The 21142-nt window shown below is 42.7% G+C and overlaps 1 protein-coding gene across 2 annotated transcripts in view; it reads left to right on the top strand.

The window, feature by feature from the left end:
- MKX (mohawk homeobox) overlaps window positions 1–21142 on the top strand; it is a 60701-nt gene that overhangs the window by 17606 nt on the left and 21953 nt on the right. For both annotated transcript variants that reach the window (XM_035129958.3, XM_035129959.3), the window contains 2 exons: window positions 3219–3372; window positions 4476–4811. In XM_035129958.3, the coding sequence (XP_034985849.1) occupies window positions 3219–3372; window positions 4476–4811 (490 nt within the window). The remainder of the gene's footprint in view (window positions 1–3218; window positions 3373–4475; window positions 4812–21142) is intronic.

The raw sequence follows: 21142 nt of genomic DNA, 5'->3' as shown, positions 1-21142 counted from the left end.
TGTTGTTACAGTCCTGCCAAAGTTTGTTGTTTACAGTGTTCTCCAAGATAAATTTTAAAAAATAAAATTGCATTCCTTAGTAAAGTTTCTATCTTATTGATTTCTGATCTTCCCGGTCAGGAGTTGTAGATAATTTCTATTCTCTTAGTTTAGTCAAGTCTCCCTAACCTGAAAAGCACCACACGCATTTCTGTGCGTGCACACATTTATTTATATCCTGCCGTTCTTCCATGATGAAACTCAAGTTGGTATTACATTGGATTCTTAGGCGGAGATCTCCCATACAGGCGCTAATCGAACCTGGGACTGCTCAGCTTCAGCAAAGTGGCTGCATCACATGCCTTTTTCTTTTTTCCAAATAATATTTATTAATTTTCAAACATTTTAACACAAAAACACAAAAGCAAAAATAAAACATAATCAAAAAAGAGAGGAAAAAAACATATAAATTCATTACATTAAGTTGACATTGTGGCCTTCCTTGATCCCCCCCACACTGGGTCCATTTATTAAATCTAAATTAAGCAATTTTCCTTTATCATCTTAAATCATTCTGACACAGTTTTTCCATTATTTCCCAACCGATTTTAATCTACTCAAAGAAAAAAAGACATCGACTAGCCTCAACCTGTAAATCATTCGTTAATTAATCCAAATCTAACTTTATTTCCCCATCCATCTCTAGTTCTTCCTTTAGCCTCACAATTTATACCCCCAAAATTTCCCATACATTCAAATGTTATTTCTTCTATCATAATAACCTTTAACCACATTTATCTAATTCTATTCCCCCCCCCTTCCCCTGGACTCCGGATCTCCCAGATGTATCAACCAGCTGCATAAAACATTCCAGTTTCGGACCATCTTAATCAATCAGAAAATAAACCATTGTTACTCCTCACCCTATTCCCACTCTTTCGCCACCTGTCCACCACTCTCCCTTCTTTGTCCCCTGCTGCCCCCAATTTTCTAACTGTAGCACAGTACCATCCAGCTATGCTTCCACTTTCCAGCCCTATCTCAATTTCCCCCCCAGTTAAGCTCAGGCTGCACTGCATCACATGCCTTTAGGCTGGGGGTAGCCAATATGGCGTCAGACTACAGCTTCCGCCAACTTTGACCATTAGCCATTCTGGCTGCAGCTGATGGGCGTTTTAGTCCAACAAACATTTGGAGGGCACCATGTTGGCTACCCCTGCATCTTGGACATATGCCTTGCTGTTTAAGAAACCATGTGTGAGAATGGCTACTGAGTGTTTGCTTCCCAGGCCTGGAAAGCCCCATTCTGGGAGTTAGGGCTGCATGCCCAATTGTTTGTGTGAGGAGAGAGCAGGCGGCTGGATCCACCCCTCTCCTCCCCTTTCCCAAATAGATGATTGGTGCTATAGCCAGCACTCTGACTGTGCTGCTGTGGGTCTGGAACTATATACAACAGCCCACTGCTGATTTTGCATGATGCTGGGTTATGGCCAATTAATATGAGACATATTAGCCTGTCACATTATATAATAGGCATATATTTCATGCTTCAGCTGTCCTTGTTGGCCAGGGGGCTGTTGCTTTTTTTCTTTGGGGGATTGTCAAAACTTTGCTGTTTACTAACAGTTGCTACTCTTCAGGATATAGCTCCTTCCTTGGGGGCTCTGGAACCCATAGAAAAGTTTGATCCCCCAACCTAAAATGATTATGTGGTTTCCCCCCCCCCCGTGGGGGCAAGGTAGCATCCAAAATACAAATCTTTGGGGATTCTTGTTTTTAACAGCTATCTTATTTTATTTGTGAGATTTTTCAGTCTCCTGGAATGCTTCAAAGAGGAGCTGTTCATATTCACATGAATAATGCTTGCAGTTGACATGGAAATGTTGAGTGCGCGGTGTTTGCCGCTGGCCTTTTCAAGCAAATAGTAGCACATGCACATAAATCACACTCGTTTTATTGCTTGTTGTAAAGAGCTCTGTGGATAATACCCTACTTTCTGTTGTTGCACGTGGCAGTCTGATATCGCCAAGGTATGCTTCCGTGCTGCTCTTTGGCAAGCGAATACATTGCCTTTGACAACTGCTGCAGTCATTAAAAGTCTCCCACTGGGACGCCGAGCATATGAATGGTCTTAGACAGAGTCGGAAAGCTGGTCAGTCTGCCTAGTGTCAGGCTGTGCTTGTGACTTCCAGATTACAGGGTCTTGTGCTAGCCTCACAATCCTCTCTGTCAGACGTATGAATTACATACCCTACAACATTCCTCATATGAAAACGGGCATTTCTCACTCGGCCCCCATCCCTCCTCCATGCAGAGCATTTCCTATCAGAAGAAGGGCGAGTTCCACCACTGCTACTGATCAATTCCATACCCTCCAAGCGTCCTGATTTTCCAGGGACAGTCACCCCAGCTTCTGATTTGATCCTGGAATGTCCCTATTTCGCCTGCCAGTGCTGCCACCACCGAGCTCAAAAAGGAGGATGAGCCAGCGCTTGTCCTGAGCGATGGGGAAGGAGTATCCCGTTATCTCTCCTTGGCCACTGCTGCTGGCCTCCTCCCCTGGGCAGCTTGTAGCGGCTGCTTGAGAGCAAGCATGGAGGAGCGGAGCGCAAAGGATCTCAATATAAAAATAAGAATACTTTGTGCATCCATTCTAATATTGTCCCTTTCTAAAATGTGTTTATTGGCGTGTGTTTACATCCAAACAATAGAATGAAATTGGGATTAAGGGGTTTTCTCAGGACGGTGGAGGGTGTGCCTCCTTGCACTGCCAGCAGAAGGTCACTTCTGCATGGCTGGGCTGCAGAAATTGGAAGTGTTGAACCACCACTCAGAACCCCTGAAATTGCAGCTGTGCATCATGTTTGTATTGTCATAGCAGGAAGTGCAACCTGTTGCAGCCTCCTTGCTGAAAGAGGGACAATGCAGTATTTTGTTCTTCCTTGTTCCTCTGAAGCAACAGAAGTGCAAGTGTTATAGATGTGGCCTTGGGATGAAGGCTTATGCATATATTTAAGCTGCTTACCTTAAAACCGTAAAGGTGGCTTCTAATAAAGTTATATTAAGTACTAAATATTTTCAGTGTTCATACTGCTTTCATTTTGGCTTTTGCTAAAATAAAAAATGTGAACAGCCTACTTGTTTCTCTTTCACATGTCATAAAACACATGCCAGTGAGAAAACTCTTCAGTTCTCTCTTGAAGGAGGGAGAAAACTAATGCATTTTCTCTTTTATTTAGGTATCAAACTGGTTTGCCAATGCAAGACGTCGCCTTAAAAATACTGTCCGGCAACCAGACCTCAGCTGGGCTTTGCGAATCAAGCTGTACAACAAGTATGTTCAAGGAAATGCTGAAAGACTTAGTGTAAGCAGCGATGATTCATGTTCAGAAGGTTTGTTTTCAATATATATTTTTGTAGATGTCCAAGCAAAGCCAGTAAAATTGAAAGTGGCTGACAATTCTCAAGGAGCTGGTGCTCTTGCAAGCTACAACACATGTGCATGCTAAAATTTAAGATGCATCCATTCTGGCTTTGAGGAAGATGAAATCTTGGAAGCCATAGGGCTTAGGTGATCCCTACTTTCTGTACTTTTTATTTTATTTTACAATGTTTTTATGACTGGCTATCCAGGCAGCTGATGGCTGTAGGACTTCTGTGGAAGCACCCACTAGGCATCAGAACCGTGGTCCATTTTGGCCAGATGCTGGCAGTTCAATGAATTCTTTTGCCATCTGCCTCCACTTCCTCAGAATGAATTTTAGGTAGCCACTGTGTTTTCTCTTTTGCAAGGTGGAAATTATCCCTTGTCAGATTGGGCTGCAATTTCTAGGGCTATCTTTGCTGCCACAGACACCCCAAAAAGTCAGGTCCATCTTGGCCAGGCATAGGCAAACTTGGCCCTCCAGATGTTTTGGGACTACAACTCCCATCATCCCTAGCTAACAGGACCAATGGTCAGGGACGATGGGAATTGTAGTCTCAAAACATCTGGAGGGCCGAGTTTGCCTATGCCTGATCTAGGCTCTTGTGCTACATTACTCACTAAAATAATGGTGGTGATCACTCTGACAAAACACTAGCAACACTCCTGCATGTCATCAATAGATGCCCATCAACAATTTGATTTCAGCGATTCTCAAATGGTGCACCACACCATTTGACCAAATTTATTTTCACAACCTGTTCAGCATGTAAAACATATGCTGATCATAAATCACTCCATATAATTCTTATTGAAGATCAAAAGAGTGCTCAAGAAATACCCTACCCCTTCTTCTAGTTTGAAGAAATAATCTGAAACTGGTTTTGGATGAGGCAGGGGAAGTGACTGGCGGCATCTTAATGGATTTTCAAAACGGCCCTTCTTATAATCTAGTCTGATCTCACTTATCCTCTAAAAGCTAAATTATTGGGGGGGGGGAATTGGTTTTTTGTTTTTGTTTTTAAAAGGATACATAGGTTATGGTGTTCTCTGATGGGTCTTCTCTCTTCAGATGGCGAAAACCCTCCCAGAAGCCATATGAATGAAGGGGGATACAACACACCCGTTCATCACACTGTGATTAAGACTGAAAGCTCAGTAATTAAATCTGGAGTTAGACCAGAAGGAAGTGCCAATGAGGATTATGTATCGCCCCCCAAATACAAAAACAGCTTGTTGAACCGCTACCTGAATGACTCGTTGAGGCACGTCATGGCCACAAATGCAGCCATGATGGAAAAAACAAGGCAAAGGAATCATTCGGGTTCGTTTAGCTCCAACGAATTTGAAGAGGAACTGGTGTCTCCATCATCCTCTGAGACTGAAGGCAACTTTGTCTATCGGACAGGTAGGGTATAATTTCCAAAGCTGTTGTGTTTTGTTCATTCATTCAACCTGGAAACAAATGTTATGGCTCCTGGTGGTGCTAATTGGACTTCTCAGAGTGTTTGTAATTCATGGCACTTTTAATATGGCAAGTACCATGAAAATGCAGCCATCTCATCAGCAACCTAGTGAGGTAGGTCATTGTGGTTTTTCCTGGGTTGTTGTTTTTTTTTGCAGGTGGATGTTTTTGGATGAGAGTGAATGACTTGGTTAGCCTCCCAAGTGTTCCTATGATAAACTGAATGTGAAAACCAGTCATAAGTTCCAACATGAGGACACAGCTCATTGATCTACTTCGGCTCAGTTAAAATACAGTGGCTTTATGGGTGACCAAGACTCATCCAGAACCTGTCTTGGATAGCCATGATCAGTACTGGATTATGAAACGCAGTTTTCATAATTTGTGTATCCAAGCATGTGTATATCCACTCGCTGTACTGTTTTTTCCTTCAAGGAAGGCACAAAAGAGTTTGTGTGACCGAAAGTAGGTGCTGATGGAAGATATCTGAGTTTAGGCCACCAGTACTAAAATTGGTAAAGATCTTGAAATATTCCTGCACACCTATCTTCAGATAAGTCCATATACAGATTGACAGCAATTACCAGTTAGGAACTTAGCTGGGGTATTAATCAATCCAGCCATGGAAGATAGAAGTGCCTCTTGAAAGACCTGCGGGGAATAGGTTGGTAAACTACAGATAACTGAAACTTGCTAAAACTGGATCAATTCAAGGCATCCTTTGTTTGATCTTACCACATATATGGTATGCATGGATTAATACAGTCGTACCTTGGTTCTCGAACAGAATCCATTCCGGAAGTCCATTTGACTTCCAAAAATGTTCGGAAACCAAGGCACGGCTTCTGACTGGCTGCAGGAGCTTCCTGCATTCAGTCGGAAGCCAGGTTTGTGGCATTCGGGAGCCAAAACATTTGAGTCACAAGGTGTTCAACAACCAAGGTACGACTGTATAGTCATCATCCCTGATCACTGGTCATGATGGTTGGAGCCAATGTCCAACAACATTTGGAGAGCACCAGTTTGGGGAAGGCTGTTCAAGGCTTTTTGTAGGGATTCTGAAGACTGCTTCACTGGATTTCAGTCGTGCACGTTCTGTTTGGTTTAATCCTCAAGATTTCCAGAACTTCAGCAGGTCTTCCACTTGAAGATTAAATGATCACACCTTGAGTTGAGGGGGTTGGTTGGGTGCAGTATAACATAGTGCTCTAAAACATTTTGCGTAGAGTAGGAGCTGTGGTTGCATAGTTAGTGTTTTCCAAGTGAAATCTCTTGGTTTTTCGAAAGCTATTTTTCAACATTCCAACTGCATTTGGTCTACATTATGTGATAATCGCCTGCCAAATTTTAGTTTTAAAATGAGTGTTGTTCAAATGAGCACACGGTAACTTAAGACAAGTAAACTTCTGGTTTTCTATACTTACACAACTGGAATTTTAAAAAACGGGCATAATCTTGAGTAATCAAATTGTTACTGGACTCTGTCTCTTGCCTGCCAGCATTTTAGCTTTGAGTAGGGAAAAAAGGCTCTTTTAATAGGCTGCGGCAGCTGTACGATAACCGCTGCAGCATTAACAGGCTGAGCATTTGGAAAAACAAGCTACAAATTGTTACACGATCGCTCTAATCTCCCTGTTTTTATGTGTGCAGAACCTCTCCTATTTAGCATGCAGTTACACTTACCTTTCACTGCAACACTTTTTTTATTTACAGTGCCTTTAAGCGCAAAGCAACAAAGAGGTAGATTCATAGCATGTTCATAACTGCAAACAATTCTATTGGGTACCTCCCCCCCCCCCATGTACTCAAATTGCAAGAACAAAATTTATTTTATACATGGCATGGTGTTGCATCTACTTTTAAAATACATTATGTTCCAGAATTTATTTTACTACTATCTTTTATAAACGTGTTGGCCATCTTAGATCAGTCTGTTCCATAAATGCCATGAAGATAACTTGAATCTTTTTTCTTTCTTGTTTAAATCCTCAGCAACATATTATCATTTTCTGAGGTCTTCCGAAACATCTGCATATAAAAACCCCAGTGGAACTTAACTGTGTGGCTATTTTGACCTCTTTCCATACATACAGTTTGGATTACAGAACCAAAAACATTTTCCAGAGGGGGAGCCATATAAGCCCGTTGCAGCAAAAAGAGGTCTTGTGGCACCTTTTTAAAGCCTGACACATTTATTATGGCATAAGCTTGAGTGGCCTGAAGCCCACTTCATCAGATGTATGAAACGCAATCCTAAACTGGCAGGCATTTAACGGGATGGGCGGGGGAGTGAGGTCGGAAGGAAATGAAATGAAAAAAGAACAGACAGTGGCAATTATGTAAAAAGCAAAATAGTTAGCGGCCATTAACAAAGCATATTTTCCAGAGGGCATTTGGAGAAGGAGAGACCTAATTGCCACTTAGTGGCTCCTTGTTGTAAATTCTAAATGGACTATGTGTGTTTTTCAGGATTTTGTTGTCTGTTTGTTTCTATTGTAAACCTCTCCGGGGAACCTGTGCAAAAGGGTTCAATAGAAACCATCTAAAGAAAGAGAGAGAGAGAGAGAGAGAGAGAGAGAGAGAGAGAGAGAGAGAAAGAGAGAGGTGTTGGCAATAACGCAAATTGTCTGGTATTCCAAGTCAGTTTCTGCCACATTAACTACATCCTGCAGTGTTAGTTTGGAATGTAGGTTTGTGCAAGCTATCTTAAATCGCAATTATTAGCACCGATACCAAGTATATAAGGGATGTGGGTGGCGCTGTGGTCTAAACTACAGAGCCCTAGGGCTTGCCGATAAGAAGGTCGGCAGTTCGAATCCCCGCAACGGGGTGAGGTCCCATTGCTTGGTCCCAGCTCCTGCCAACCTAGCAGTTAAAAAGCACGTCAAAATGCAAGTAGATAAATAGATACCACTCCAGCGGGAAAGTAAATGGTGTTTCCATGCGCTGCTCTGGTTCGCCAGAAGTGGCTTAGTCATGCTGGCCACATGACCTGCAAGCTGTATGCTGGCTCCCTCGGCCAGTAAAGCGAGATGAGTGCTGCAACCCCAGAGTCGTCCATGACTGAACCTAACGGTCAGGGGTCCCTTTACCGTGTGTGTGTGTGTGTGTGTGTGTGTGTGTTATACTTTGCTGTTACACGAGACTCCCCACCGTTCTCCTACCATTCATCTTGACCCAAGTATAACATAATTGTTGCGATGAGACTGTATTGTTCAGAGTGATTGCCACTGGGGCCAGCCAATCAACATTCTGCACATGAACTCAGGTCTCTAAGAGGGTTATTCCATCTCCACCTGACAACCCACCAAACAGAGTGAATATAGAGCTGTAGCATGCTCTCTACTCATCCAAATGTCTGTGTGCAAATCAAAGTGGCAAAATTCTGCGCATCAGCACTTCTTGCTAAGAACCAGATGATTAAAGCTTCTGAACCAACCACACTACCCCCCCAACACCTCAATTTAGTGTAGTTGCCAGCATGTAATGTGGCAGCCCAGGGCTATGCTGCCCATGAGGCAGAGCAAACCAGCTGCCACAGGCAGTGGAATCCTGTGGGGCAGTGCCCCTGCGGGCATCCCACCTGCCCCTGCCGCCACTGCAGTCGCATGACATCCCACTGGAAGCTGCCACTGGAGCCACACAACCCCAGTGAGCAAGGCTTCAGTGGGCAAGGAGTGGGGTTGGGCGGCCAGTACTGTTTTGCCTCCCTGGTGCACACCCATATCCTAGCTCTTTGCTATCTGCTTATCCCAAATAGTCTTTTGCTGGCCTGTACACGATAAAAATTGTGTTTGATTGCAATTTAGTGGAGGATCTGTGATTATAACAACCAAGATGGATTGTTTGCTTAACAGCCGATTGGTACATGGAAAGGATATACAGTACTCAGAAGTTTCAAGTAGTGCTGAGTGGGAAGATTGTGGCTTTTGCCTCACAGGAATGCAGAAACCAATTTTCATGTATAAGTTGTGTTACCCAAATTGTGATAACTATGGAAAATGCATTGTATTTGGGCTTGATTTGTGTTGGATCTCAGGGCCAGCACTTGGTTTTGATACCAGAGCTTATTCCTGGAACACAGCAAGTAAGAATAGTTGTGAATGCCTCTGTGAAAGCACAGAGTGCATTGCCACCGAGTAGCCACGCCATGTCTGAGCTGAATTGAGCTCCAGGGTCTGACAGCATACATTGCCTCTTTAAAGCGCATTATTTCCTTCAAAGAATTTTGGGCACTGTAGTTTGTTAAGAGTTGCTGCGAATTGTAATTCTGTCAGGAGTGTACACTACAGTGCCCAGAATTCTTTGAGGGAAATGTATACACGGGCTTTGTCTTAACAGAAATCTCTTCAGTCCAGAGCTTATTTGAAAGCAGCGCCAGATTGTATTGAGAAATTAAGAGCTCAGTGGACAACACAAAACAAAGGAGAACTGAAAATATGGGGCTGTCGTTGATTTTATTTGCATTTGTGTTGGTAGGGAAGCCAGAGCAATTAAAAATGAAGCAATTTAGATGGGGAGATCTTGAAAAGGCTGTTTTTGAAGACTATTGTTTATTTTAGGTGTTTACATTGAGGAGAATTTGTGGGTTTTGGATCTCTCTTCACTTTCTTATTGACTTCCCTTTTTGCCCCTCTATTTATGGCGCTTGACCTTTAATATGTTCTGTAGCAATAGATGCAGCACCACAATTCCCAGTGGTTCTCCTGAATAGTCAGAGTGCTCTACGTCTTAATTGAAAGACTGTTCAGAAGAGGCCAGATTCATAGGTACTGTATACTGTCTTGTCTGCCTTGCCAAATTTTGTTGTTGTTTCCAGTTAACTTTTAAAAAATATATCATGTATTTTATTTTTTTCATTTTTTAAAAAAGGGCAATAAATGCTACTCTTTTTTTCCAGGGCCATTCAAGGGCTTGCAAAAAACAACAACCCAAAACCCTCCTTAGAGCCACTCCTGAACATCTGAACTGCATTTTTGTGAAATGTGTTGTAGATTTCTCTAAAGGAAAGGGGCCTTGTCATCAAATGCCCGCCCCTACAAAGTGAAAAACCAAACTCACAATAATAATAATAATAATAATAATAATAATAATAATAATAATAAATTTATTATTTATACCCCGCCCATCTGGCCGGGTTCCCCCAGCCACTCTGGGCGGCTTCCAACAAAACAGAAATTCTAAAATACAGAAAAGGATATGTAAAGGATGTGTAATATTTATGGATATTTGTAAAAAAAAAAAGGAAGTTGGCTAAAAGGTGTTTTAAAGCATTCTTGTTTTTTAAGCTATTAGCTTTAATTGCCAGCTGTAAGATGAATATTACAGGTCCTGAAAACAGGTGTGTATTTTGATATTACTTAATGATACGTACTGATGGTGGCTTCTAGGGCAAATGACAACCAAGTAGTTTATATTGATTTTTTTTTAATGCATCTATAGAGTCAGCTAAACGATTTATGATGTTAATCAGATTTATCCATTTTGGAATGGACAGGAATCTTCTATCCTTGGTAATATAACCTGCTCCTTGGCGATATAAAAGATGATACATCCATGTGTGACTCCTCCCTTTGTAAAAAAAAAAAAGTATTCTGACCATGCACCCAAGGTAGTGCTGAAATGCACTTGTCTTATTTGCATTTCTCTCTTGCCCCATCGCTGATGCCTGGCTTCAGACATAACAGATAACATTAGTTTCCTGCTATGTGAATACATGCTCCTCTCTCCTTTTCCTTCCCTGCCCGGGGGTGAGAGTGGGATGAGAAGCATCTGCTTCTGGTTTTAAACTAACCACAGTTCCCTGTGATGCTGGAGCTTGGAACTGTGGATTGTTTAAACAATTATTACAGAATCAAACTGAGGTGTCCTTTTTGTTTTTGGTGAAAGTTATCATTTAAAGTAAAGGGTTTCGACATCACAGGGAAGTGTGGTTGGTTTGAAACAAGAAGCAGATGCTTTTAATCTCTTCCTCCTGGTGTGTGGATGGGGGAAAGCAGCAGCCCAGAGTCTTGCAGCTGCTTATTAGTCATCTTATTTATTTTATTTTTATCTTGCACTTATAATCCTGCCTTTCTTCCAATGTGCCATCCAAGGAGATATACATGTGGTTCTTAGGCAGCCTGCCACCCAGGCACTGGACCCAATGGGGCCCTCATCTGCCCTCAGACAACATTCTAGGACAGGGGCCCCCAAACTTACCCGGCTTTGGGCTGGATGCCCACCGCGCCGATTGCATGGTGGGCCGGAGGGTGGGGGAGCGTGCGCGGGGGCACGCGGCTGTGGCACCCATGCGCAAACACTATTTCTGGCACACTCCTGACCTGGAAAGCGCCGGAAATAGCTTGTGTGCATGTGCCGATGCCTCCTCCGACCCGGAAGTACACCGGAAATGACGCTTGAGCATACACACAGGCTATTTCCGTCACTTTTCCGGGTCGGAAGTCGGCAGCCGCGTCGCACTGCGCTGGTAAGAGTTGGCGGCAGCAGCGGGCGGCGGGGGACCCTAGGGGCCGTATAAAACAGCCTTGGGGCCATATGTGGCCCCCGGGCCGTAGTCTGGGGACCCCTGTTCTAGGATCATTTTCAGGTCCATCCTAAATTATGCCCTGAAGAGTTCACAAGAAATAATAAACATTTAGGTTCAATGGACACAATGATATATCTGCATCATAATACTTCATAATATATACATATATACATAATATATACATATATACATTAACATGATAACGAACACTACATTTTCATAGCTGTCAAGTTTTCCCTTTTCTTGCGAGGAAGCCTATTCAGCATAAGGGAATTTCCCTTTAAAAAGGGGAGAACTTGACAGCTATGCATTTTTTTAAAAAATCCTTAATTTTAGCATAGGAGTGGGAAACTTGTTCTCCCCCCTTCCAAGTGTTATTAGACTTCAACAACTACAGCCTCAGCCAGCAAAGAATTGTATTCTGCAACATCTGGAGGGCTAGATTGTCCCCATCCCTGTTTTAGCAGGAAACCATGGTTTCCTGTTACTCCAAAACTGGGATTAAGTCTCAAGGTGAGCAGCTACCACATTATAGGAGAAAGAGTATTGTTTTCATATTATTCACTTCCTTTTCTGTTTCTTCTCAAAATCTTTTGGACCAAAAATGTAGAACTTAAAATAATTGTCAGGGTGCCTCGAAGAGCAAGTCGGCATTGTCACCTGGAGTTAAGCTAGAACAGGTTGTACAATTTTACCCCATCGTGCCTGCTCCTTGGTCTAGTGATAAATTATTTCTTCCTGCTTAACGTAAGACCCACTGGAAGATAATTTTGCTAGTTTTTAGCTGCTGAATTTCTTCTCACAACCCCACATACATGCTCAGACTTAGCAAACCTTTGGCTATCACAGGGTAGGACTTCCATCAACCTCAACAAATGCTTTTCTAACTTTCTTTCTGATTTTGCATTTTATTCTAACAGTTATTGCTATAAAATCCAAACCCTAAATAAACTCCTCCTTAGTCCTTTCCCTCCCCCAATAATTCATATAGTTCTCCTTACAAAACTTCTTGCAACCCTACAAGCAGTGTCAATTGATTACAATTTTCTTCAAATATATCATAAATTTCTCCAATCTTTCAGGAACAAAGTGGCAAGCAAAAAACAAACAAACCCAAAGCCATTTTTCCTCCCTTCCCTCCCGCTGATGGCAACACTTTGTTAAAAATCCAGGTTCACCTGTCTGCAGAAGTGCCTTTCTTTTAGCTGAGCACACTTCTGGCATCAATGTTTGGCTAAGGATAAATAGCCAAATAGATCAGTGTTTTTCAACACTAGTGTGCCGCGAGATGTTGCCTGGTGTGCCGTGGGAGAATTACTTTATATATAGTCAATATAGGCACAGAGTTAAATTTTTAAACATTTTCTAATGGTGGTGTGCCTCGTGATTTTTTTCATGAAACAAGTGTGCCTTTGCCCAAAAAAGGTTGAAAAACACTGGCCTAGATGACTATAACAGAGAAGGGAAGCTACAGGATGGGGAAGGATCTGACATTCCTTGCTGTGTGACTGGGTTGAGTCCACAAATCTGTCTCCATCCCCTTCTAGTTGGCCCAACACACTTGCTCCAATGGGGCCTAGTCATGACTTCAGTCTTCCTGTATTGGAGCCAAGAAGCTTTCTAATCTCCATCCAGTTAAGGTGTGTAAGGATCTGGGCGATATTAAAAAAAAAAAGCTCCTGTAGTCCTACGAAGCTATTCTGGCCTCCATGAGACTCTTCCAGCACCTGGTCCCCATTTAGGATCGTGGCCAACCAAATTTTGTAAGAAAGCCACCATTTTAAAGATAGCATATTTAAAGAGTGTGAAACCTGGAAAAGAAAACGAGACCCCGAAGAAACAATAAATTGCTGGTTTAATTTTAAATCTTCTTTAAGGCCAGGTGGGTTATAATAGTTAATTCATGTCCCACTGGATATATATGGGTCGCATATCGTATTTCTTACTGACATTACGCTCACACTCACCTAGCTTGCAAAATTTTGAAAAGTTTCCTCTTAGCTTAGTGGTGGTGTGGGGGGCTTTGGTGCAATCCAGTTCGGTTTTGTTACAAGCAGATGCCACTAATTTCATAGTCCCACGGGGAGGACAATTTAAAAGCCTAGTGGGCAGCTAATTGGATACCTCCCTATGAAAGTAAATTGGAACTGAGTGACTCAGGGGGCAGTATATGCAACCTGCTTGCTCAGTGGAAGTGGCTGCCTCTTGCAGATGCTCAGTAGAGAGGCTTTCTGACCTTGCCATGAGTTGAAGCTGCAATTTATTTCAACAACCTGCATACCACTCAATCACAGTTGTCATTAAGCGGTGACCCAATAAGGCTAAAAATGAGTTTAAACTGTAAAATCAGAGTTCAATCAAAACACCTGCTGGAATAAAATAATAAGTTCTGTTGTGAGGGGCCCAGTTTGACCTCAACTGGAAGGGAGGGCCATGAAACTGGGCCCACAGTACTGAATGAATGGCTCCTGGTCGATACACTGCATCCAAGTCATGGGGCAGCACTCCCCTGAAGACAGTAGCGATAGAGCAGGAATATAAGGGATTGGGCGGTCCTCAAGGTATCCTGGACCCAAGCTGTTAAAGGCTTTGTAATTGAAGAAAAAAGGCTTGAACTTGGCCTGGTAATGTATGGGCAGCCAATGCCTGCTTATGAGCACTGGAGTAATTATGTACAACATCAGTCACCCTGGCCGTGCATGGATGTGTAGGAAAATGTATGTGTGCGGAGAAAGCACCGTGATTCTAATTGAAGTGAAAACACAGAAGAGAGAGAGCCACATTTTGTGGAATCTTTGCACATGAGGTGTGAAGGGGAGATGTGCAAGCCACCCTTGGCTGGGCCTCCCAAGTAGATTCTCGCAGGTATATGGCTTTTGAGTACATGGGGAATCCACTTCATTTTGCACTGTATTTACCGTGGTGAATGCTGTTTTGTTTTGGCTGCTATGTAAAGTGCCTAGTAGCAGCATGATGGGCAAACGACATGTGATGCTAAGTGCACCACTCGAAACCATATCTGTTTTGAGAAATGTTTAATAGCTTGTGCGCCTCCCAGATTTCCATTGGAATTGACTCCAGCGGGTGGTCCTTTGGCTGAAGTTCCCCCCAAAATGGAGGCCCCGACACCTGCAGTGAAAGTTTTAAAAAATACTGATGGAGTTGACATGTTCAGGGGTCATGCATAGTTTGACCCTAAGTATATGCAGGAAGGGGTCATGTCTTCACTTTGAAGAACTGCCCTTGAAATTGCACACATTAAATCCTTTCTGAAAGACTATTTGGTTTCTAATATTGCATGCCCAAACCTTAATGTTGAAGCCGATTAAACTATTTTTCAATTAGTGCTTTGTGTTGATCATCTACCTTCTGCTGTGCTTGGTTTGCATGTTCCGGTTCCTCCTTGTGACCTCCAGACAGGCATTGGGGTGTGGGGGTGTATGTACATTTTAGTACATAAAGCCTGTGCATATGGCTAAAATATAATTTTCAGGAGTAGAGCTCTCTCTTTTAACAGGAATTTTTTTCTTGCAGGAGAATGTTGTCACCCAACCATTCGCCACCCACCCTGTGTGAGCACATGTTTGAAGTAAAGCTTTAGTGCTCAGTTGAATGGAAGTGACGAGCATACATACTCATGAGGAAGCAAGAGTATGATTAACGGAAAGCCCAAAATGTTAATTCTACAGTAGCGTGGAGGGGGAGTTAGATTTGGGGAGACTGTAGTTCTTGGCAGTAATATGAAGGGAAAGGAGAGCCCGTAAAGACTTCGTTTCTTTCTGGGAAAATGTCTGACTTGAAACCTTATACCTGGGAGGTATTTTTTTGTAGGTTCCAGTCTATTGCCATTGCTTGATGTAAATAAGGCAATGGCGACTAACAATTAGTTAAATTCTGCCTGTGCCTCTGTCTAATCGACCCATGTCCCTTGTGCAAAATTAGGCTATCACGGTGCTGTTCGTACCACTGTGTTTAAAGGTTGTATCAGTATTTCCACAAAATCCTTTTTAAAATATACATAGCCAAGCTTTTATAATCCAGCTGTAAAAATTCAGTCTGGGTTGAAACTTGGCAAAGCACTGGGCTTATTCTCCCATCTGTGCTGAATGGATTTAAGCAGGTACCTCTCAATGATATCTGTCTGTGCATTAATGCACTTGCAAATCTCTTGCTCTTTGAAGGGGGAAATAAAACTGGAGGCAATTTGCAGAGAGTAGACGTACCTGAAAAAGAAATAATAGCTTCCCCGGCAGACCTGGTATAAAATGGGTTGGTTTTTTTTTAAAAAAAGCTTTTTACTTTCTAAAAGTGCAGTGTTTTTCAGCCTGTTACATTTCCCCTTATTCTGGTTTTAGTCAGATTGTAGCTGTTGTCTAAGGGACCCAGGTGGCGCTGTGGGTTAAACCACAGAGTCTAGGGCTTGCTGATCAGAAGGCCGGCGGTTCGAATCCCTGCAACGGGGTGAGCTCCCATTGCTCGGTCCCAGCTCCTGCCCACCTAGCAGTTCGAAAGCACGTCAAAGTGCAAGTAGATAAATAGGGACCGCTCCGGCGGGAAGGTAAACGGCGTTTCCGTGTGCTGCTCTGGTTCGCCAGAAGCAGCTTTGTCATGCTGGCCACATGACCCGGAAGCTGTCTGCGGACAAACGCCAGCTCCCTCGGCCTATAGAGCGAGATGAGCGCCGCAACCCCAGAGTCGGACACGACTGGACCTGATGGTCAGGGGCCTCTTTACCTTTACCTTTAGCTGTTGTCTAAGTGGGACATTTCCCATTTCATCGCAGCCCCTCACCTTTAGTTGTGATTTCTGCTACCAAATTATCAGACTTAACAGATTTGCTCTTTAAAAAATACTAGACAGTGCCTGTGTGTCCCCTCCCTTCTAATAAAGCTCCCACCTGTGTTCCAGTGTCCTACCTGGAGATGCCAGGGATTGGACATAAGACTTGCTTCATGCAAATAGATGCACTATGGCTCTTCCCACTGTTCAACCAAACAATGGTTGAACATTGAAGCAGGATTGCTACTCCCGGAACAGGAGCACCCGGTCTCTCCTGGGCAGAGTAAGAAGGCATTGGGATTGAGTCCAGATACCCCACCTCTTCCCCAGTGGCAACAAGGGCCAGTATTGATCAACTGCTGGAAGTGAGACTACATGACTGTTGGCTTTGTCCCTCCATGAGCAGAGAAGCTGTTTGAGCTTCCAGGCTACTGGTGGTATCATTTGTTAAAATAAATTGAATCAGGTGCATTTGGAAATAAAGAGCATTTTGTTTTCCAAATGTTTTGGTATCTCTGGACTTCTTCAGTTTCTTTCTAACAGCCATTGTATCTCATTCCATTTTAAATGATTGTGACTGGTGGTTAAAGTGAATTACAGGTATTCTCCCCTGAGAATACCTTTTCCAAGTGGATTTTGAAAAGGGTAAAAAATGTTCTTCTAATCTAATACTCTTCACTCCCTCCTAATGACAGTTACCTAACTTATCTGTCTGAGTTAGGTTCTTTGTGACTTCATAGACTGTTTCATGCAATGCCAGAGTTGACGAACCAATATATCCTTATGTTTGAGCAAATACTGTGCCTCTTTATAGATCAGTGGTTTTGTGTTTTACCTACCGTGATTTTAAGAACTGATTTACGTATTCTGCTGAAACTGGCCATTTGGCCATAATTGCAGCAGTAGAGAGACTCCATGATGGAAGTGCTTGGCTGAGCGAAACCAGAATTTCTTTAGCATGTATCAGTGGACCTTCCGAGGAGCACTTAGGGTAGGATCTGCATTCCAGTGAAGCAAAAAGAAAAGAAAATCTCACTGATTTTAACACACCATAAAGCGGCGGGTCTTTTTATCCCAGTCACCTTCAGTTTTATGTTCTAACTGGCAATACTTCACCAGTTCTGTGAAACCTTTCAACAGATTTGTCTTGAAAGGAGATGAGTAAAACAGAATTACCACCACGAAACCCCTTGTGCCCCAAAAGGGTATGTTCAGACTCCCAAACAAGTGTGCATAAGATTGCAGGCTTTGTGTGGAAGGAGTCCAACGGGTATTCTTGCACTCACGGAAGAATTCTTGATACAGCATAGGTGTCAGCTAACAAAAGCGGGAAGCTGTTTTATTCCCTCTACGCCCCCCCCCAATTCTACCTTCCACTTTGTTTCGAGGGCCCCCCAGCTCTATAGGACTTATTTTTGGGGTGGCAAGCAAAAATCACTTGCCCTCCTCATCTGTTAATGGACCCCTCCCCTGGGGTCAACAGCCCTTCCATAAGTGCAAGCACACAGGCTGGGTTCCAGTGAGGTCTGAGAATGTGGGTAAGATGCCACAATGTGTTCTGTTGCTTCTTGACCACTATGGGTGGTGTAGCTAGCCTGGTGTAGCCAGATGGTTCAGGGAGTGGTTGACATGTATCTGAATGAGGTGTTGGTGCCTGGTGGTTTGTAGCAGGCAGTAATGTCCCTGGTCACAAACACCCATTTTTTGATAAGGTGTTTAAAAGGGTATCAGTGGTACAGCTGCAAACAGTTGGAGGAATTTGATATTGATCTCGGTGTAGGCCTGGGCTTGGGCAGAATCTGTCTTGGCTGCCCAGGTGGATTACCTTTTTGGGGGAGAAAAGAGGAGTTTGACCCTATTGGTCTCACTTGATATCTCCCCCTCTATATATATAAATTATATTTAAAAATATCTGAAGAAGTGTGCATGCACACAAAAGCTTATACCAAGAACAAACTTAGTTGGTCTCTAAGGTGCTACTGGACAATGTTTTTATTTTTTAAATATATTATATATATATATGGCTACTTACCTTGATCTCTCAGTCATTTTACTGTTGACCACACTACCATCTCAGACCAGCTCTGTGAGTTGGGAGATGGTGGAACCTGCTTACAAAGTTGGGTTCAGAGGATAGCACTGGGGGATAATAATAATAATAATAATAATAATAATAATAATAATAATAATAATAATATATTCCCCCAGCCACTCTGGGCGGCTTCCAAAAAAATATTAAAATACAGAAATCAAACATTAAAAGCTTCCCTAAACAGTGCTGCCTTGAGATGCCTTCTAAAGGTCTGGTAATTGTTGTTCTCTTTGACCTCTGGTGGGAGGGCATTCCACAGGGTGGGTGCCACTACCGAGAAGGCCCTCTGGTTCCCTGTAACTTGCATCTGCCCTCAGGCAGTTGGGTGCCACAAAATAGCAGTTGGGTGCTATTTTGTCTCCAGTGCTCCTTAATGTTATTAGGAGATTTGGGACATGTTATCATGTATCAGTATGCTAGTACTGATATGGAAGGACAGATCCTGAAGCTGAGGCTCCAATACTTTGGCCACCTCCTGAGAAGAGAAGACTCCCTGGAAAAGCCCCTGATGCTGGGAAAGATGGAGGGCACAAGGAGAAGGGGACGACAGAGGACGATATGGTTGGACAGTGTTCTCGAAGCTACCAACATGGGTCTGACCAAACTGCGGGAGGCGGTGGAAGACAGGAGTGCCTGGCGTGCTCTGGTCCATGGGGTCACGAAGAGTCAGACATGACTAAACGACTAAACAACAACAATCATCAGTATACTGATGACCCTGAACTGTATTTTTTACATCTGAATCTGGAGATCTGTGATTGATTGTACTTAATCAGCACCTGCGTGCATTGTTGGGCTGCAGGGGGGCCAACAGACAAAGACAGAATCGTGGTAGGACAAAAACTCTGTGGCTAAGCAGCTCCCAGGTCTGGTCAATCTGGATTGGTGTCACACAGTTACATAGTTTGGGTGGGCGGCTGCTCCTGGATGCATCTGTGTCACTGGCAGGCCAGGTAACCTCCTTGACTTAGGTTGATATGCCAAGAACACTCTTTCCTGAACAGGGATAACTTGGCTGCCATGATTCATCCATTGGTAAACTCATGATTAGACTACTGTAATGTATTCTGTGTGGGGCTCCCCTTGAGAGTGGTGTGGAAGCTGCTGGTGATGCAGAATGCTACTTCTAGGTTGTGGAGTGGAAGTGCAGCAGCTGCCAATGGGCCATGTTCAAGGTTTTGTTACTAGCATTTAATGCCCTGAACAATTTAGAACCAGATTAACTAACCCTGTAAGATCACTTAGATCACCAGGAGAGAAAATTAGTTGCGGCACCTGACACTACAGAATTTCACAGCCTGGTGATCCCCTTATGGGTATTTTCTGATATTGCACCTGCACTATGGAACACCATATGAAGCATCATCCATCCATAGCTGCCGAGTTATCCCTTTTTTTAAGGGATTTTCCATTATGCTGAATAGGCTTCCTCGCGAGAAAAGGGAAAACTTGGCAGCTATGCATCCATCAGTTGCTTCAGACATCTTATGTCTTTTTGTTCAGGTTTTTCCTGACCTGTAAGATTGGACACTGTTGTTGCTAGTTCTCTCTTTATTGTCTCTGTATTATTTATTTATTTATTTATTTATTTACTTACTTACTTAATTAAATGCATATCTCACCCTTCCTTCCAAAAGCGTCCATGAAGCTATTTTACTTGGGGGTGGGTGGTGGTGGATTGTTTTCATTTTGTAAATGCTAAGAGATTTTAAATATTAAGCATTTTAGAAATCCATTTAAATAAATATATAAAGTCCTTGCATAGATGCACTTTGGGGGGCCTTTTTATATAAACTCATATCCCACTTTTCTTTATAAATACATAAAGCTGTTGACAGTGAAAACAAGAAGATGCAGATTATAATAATGAATAACACAATAAACAGAACATAATGACAACCGACATCAATCCGCAACAGAGAACCTCATTTCCAGCAGTGATAAAATGAATAGCAGCATTTTGAAAACGGAGTTGGCCCGAGTCAGAGCAGCCAAAAGAAATCTTAACAACCTCACCCAAAAGCTTTCCCCCCAAAATAGGTGGTAAAAAGAACATTTTGATGTCAGTTATTTGTGATGATAATTTTTGCAGCAGTCAATTAATCTGTTATTAAAAGGTAGCACAGGTTTTATGAATAGTTACTCAGCTTTTACAGTTATTCTCCAAATAATCAAGAAACAGGACAAAGCCTCCATATAGCTAGGAAGCTAGCTGACTGGTAACCATTTTGGATATCCACAATATCCACAATCAGCTTTCTAGGGTGAAGTGCCAAATGCCTGCAATAAAATATTTTTTAATGTTTTATCTCTAAATTCAATACAATGATCCCCCCCTAGTCCTTAATTGACGAGGCCCTCATATTTCCCAGCAAAGTGTAAAAGAATTCTTTGCTTTCAAATCTTTCATTGTAATGATAATATTTTTAGGAGCAGGACTTTTGATCCTTAGTAGTCCTCATTGTTTAGATATGGATGAAGACATTCATTAATCATTTCTAATTTAAAACAAAATAAAAGAATTCCTTCCAGTAGCACCTTAGAGAGCAGCTAAGTTTGTCATTGGTATGAGCTTTCGTGTATCTGAAGAAGGGTGCATGCGCACGAAAGCTCATACCAATGACAAACTTAGTTGGTCTCTAAGGTGCTACTGGAAGGAATTTTTTTATTTTGTTTTGACTACAGCAGACCAACACTGCTACCAACCTGAAACCATTTCTGATTTAAATAGCAAGGCTCCATTATTGAGGATTACCTGACAGCCAAAGGTTTCCAGGGAGGAATATAGTTTAGATGCTGCTGTTATGGTGGATTATGTGATTTCACTCACTGTAAGACACTGGCACCTGGGCCAGCTGGTGTTGTTGTTGTTGT

Source organism: Zootoca vivipara, chromosome 11 (assembly GCF_965207765.1).
Source record: "Zootoca vivipara chromosome 11, rZooViv2.hap1.1, whole genome shotgun sequence".
NCBI classification, from domain to species: domain Eukaryota; kingdom Metazoa; phylum Chordata; class Lepidosauria; order Squamata; family Lacertidae; genus Zootoca; species Zootoca vivipara.
Note: the sequence above shows the minus strand (reverse complement) of the source record. Positions and strands in the feature narration are given on the sequence as shown.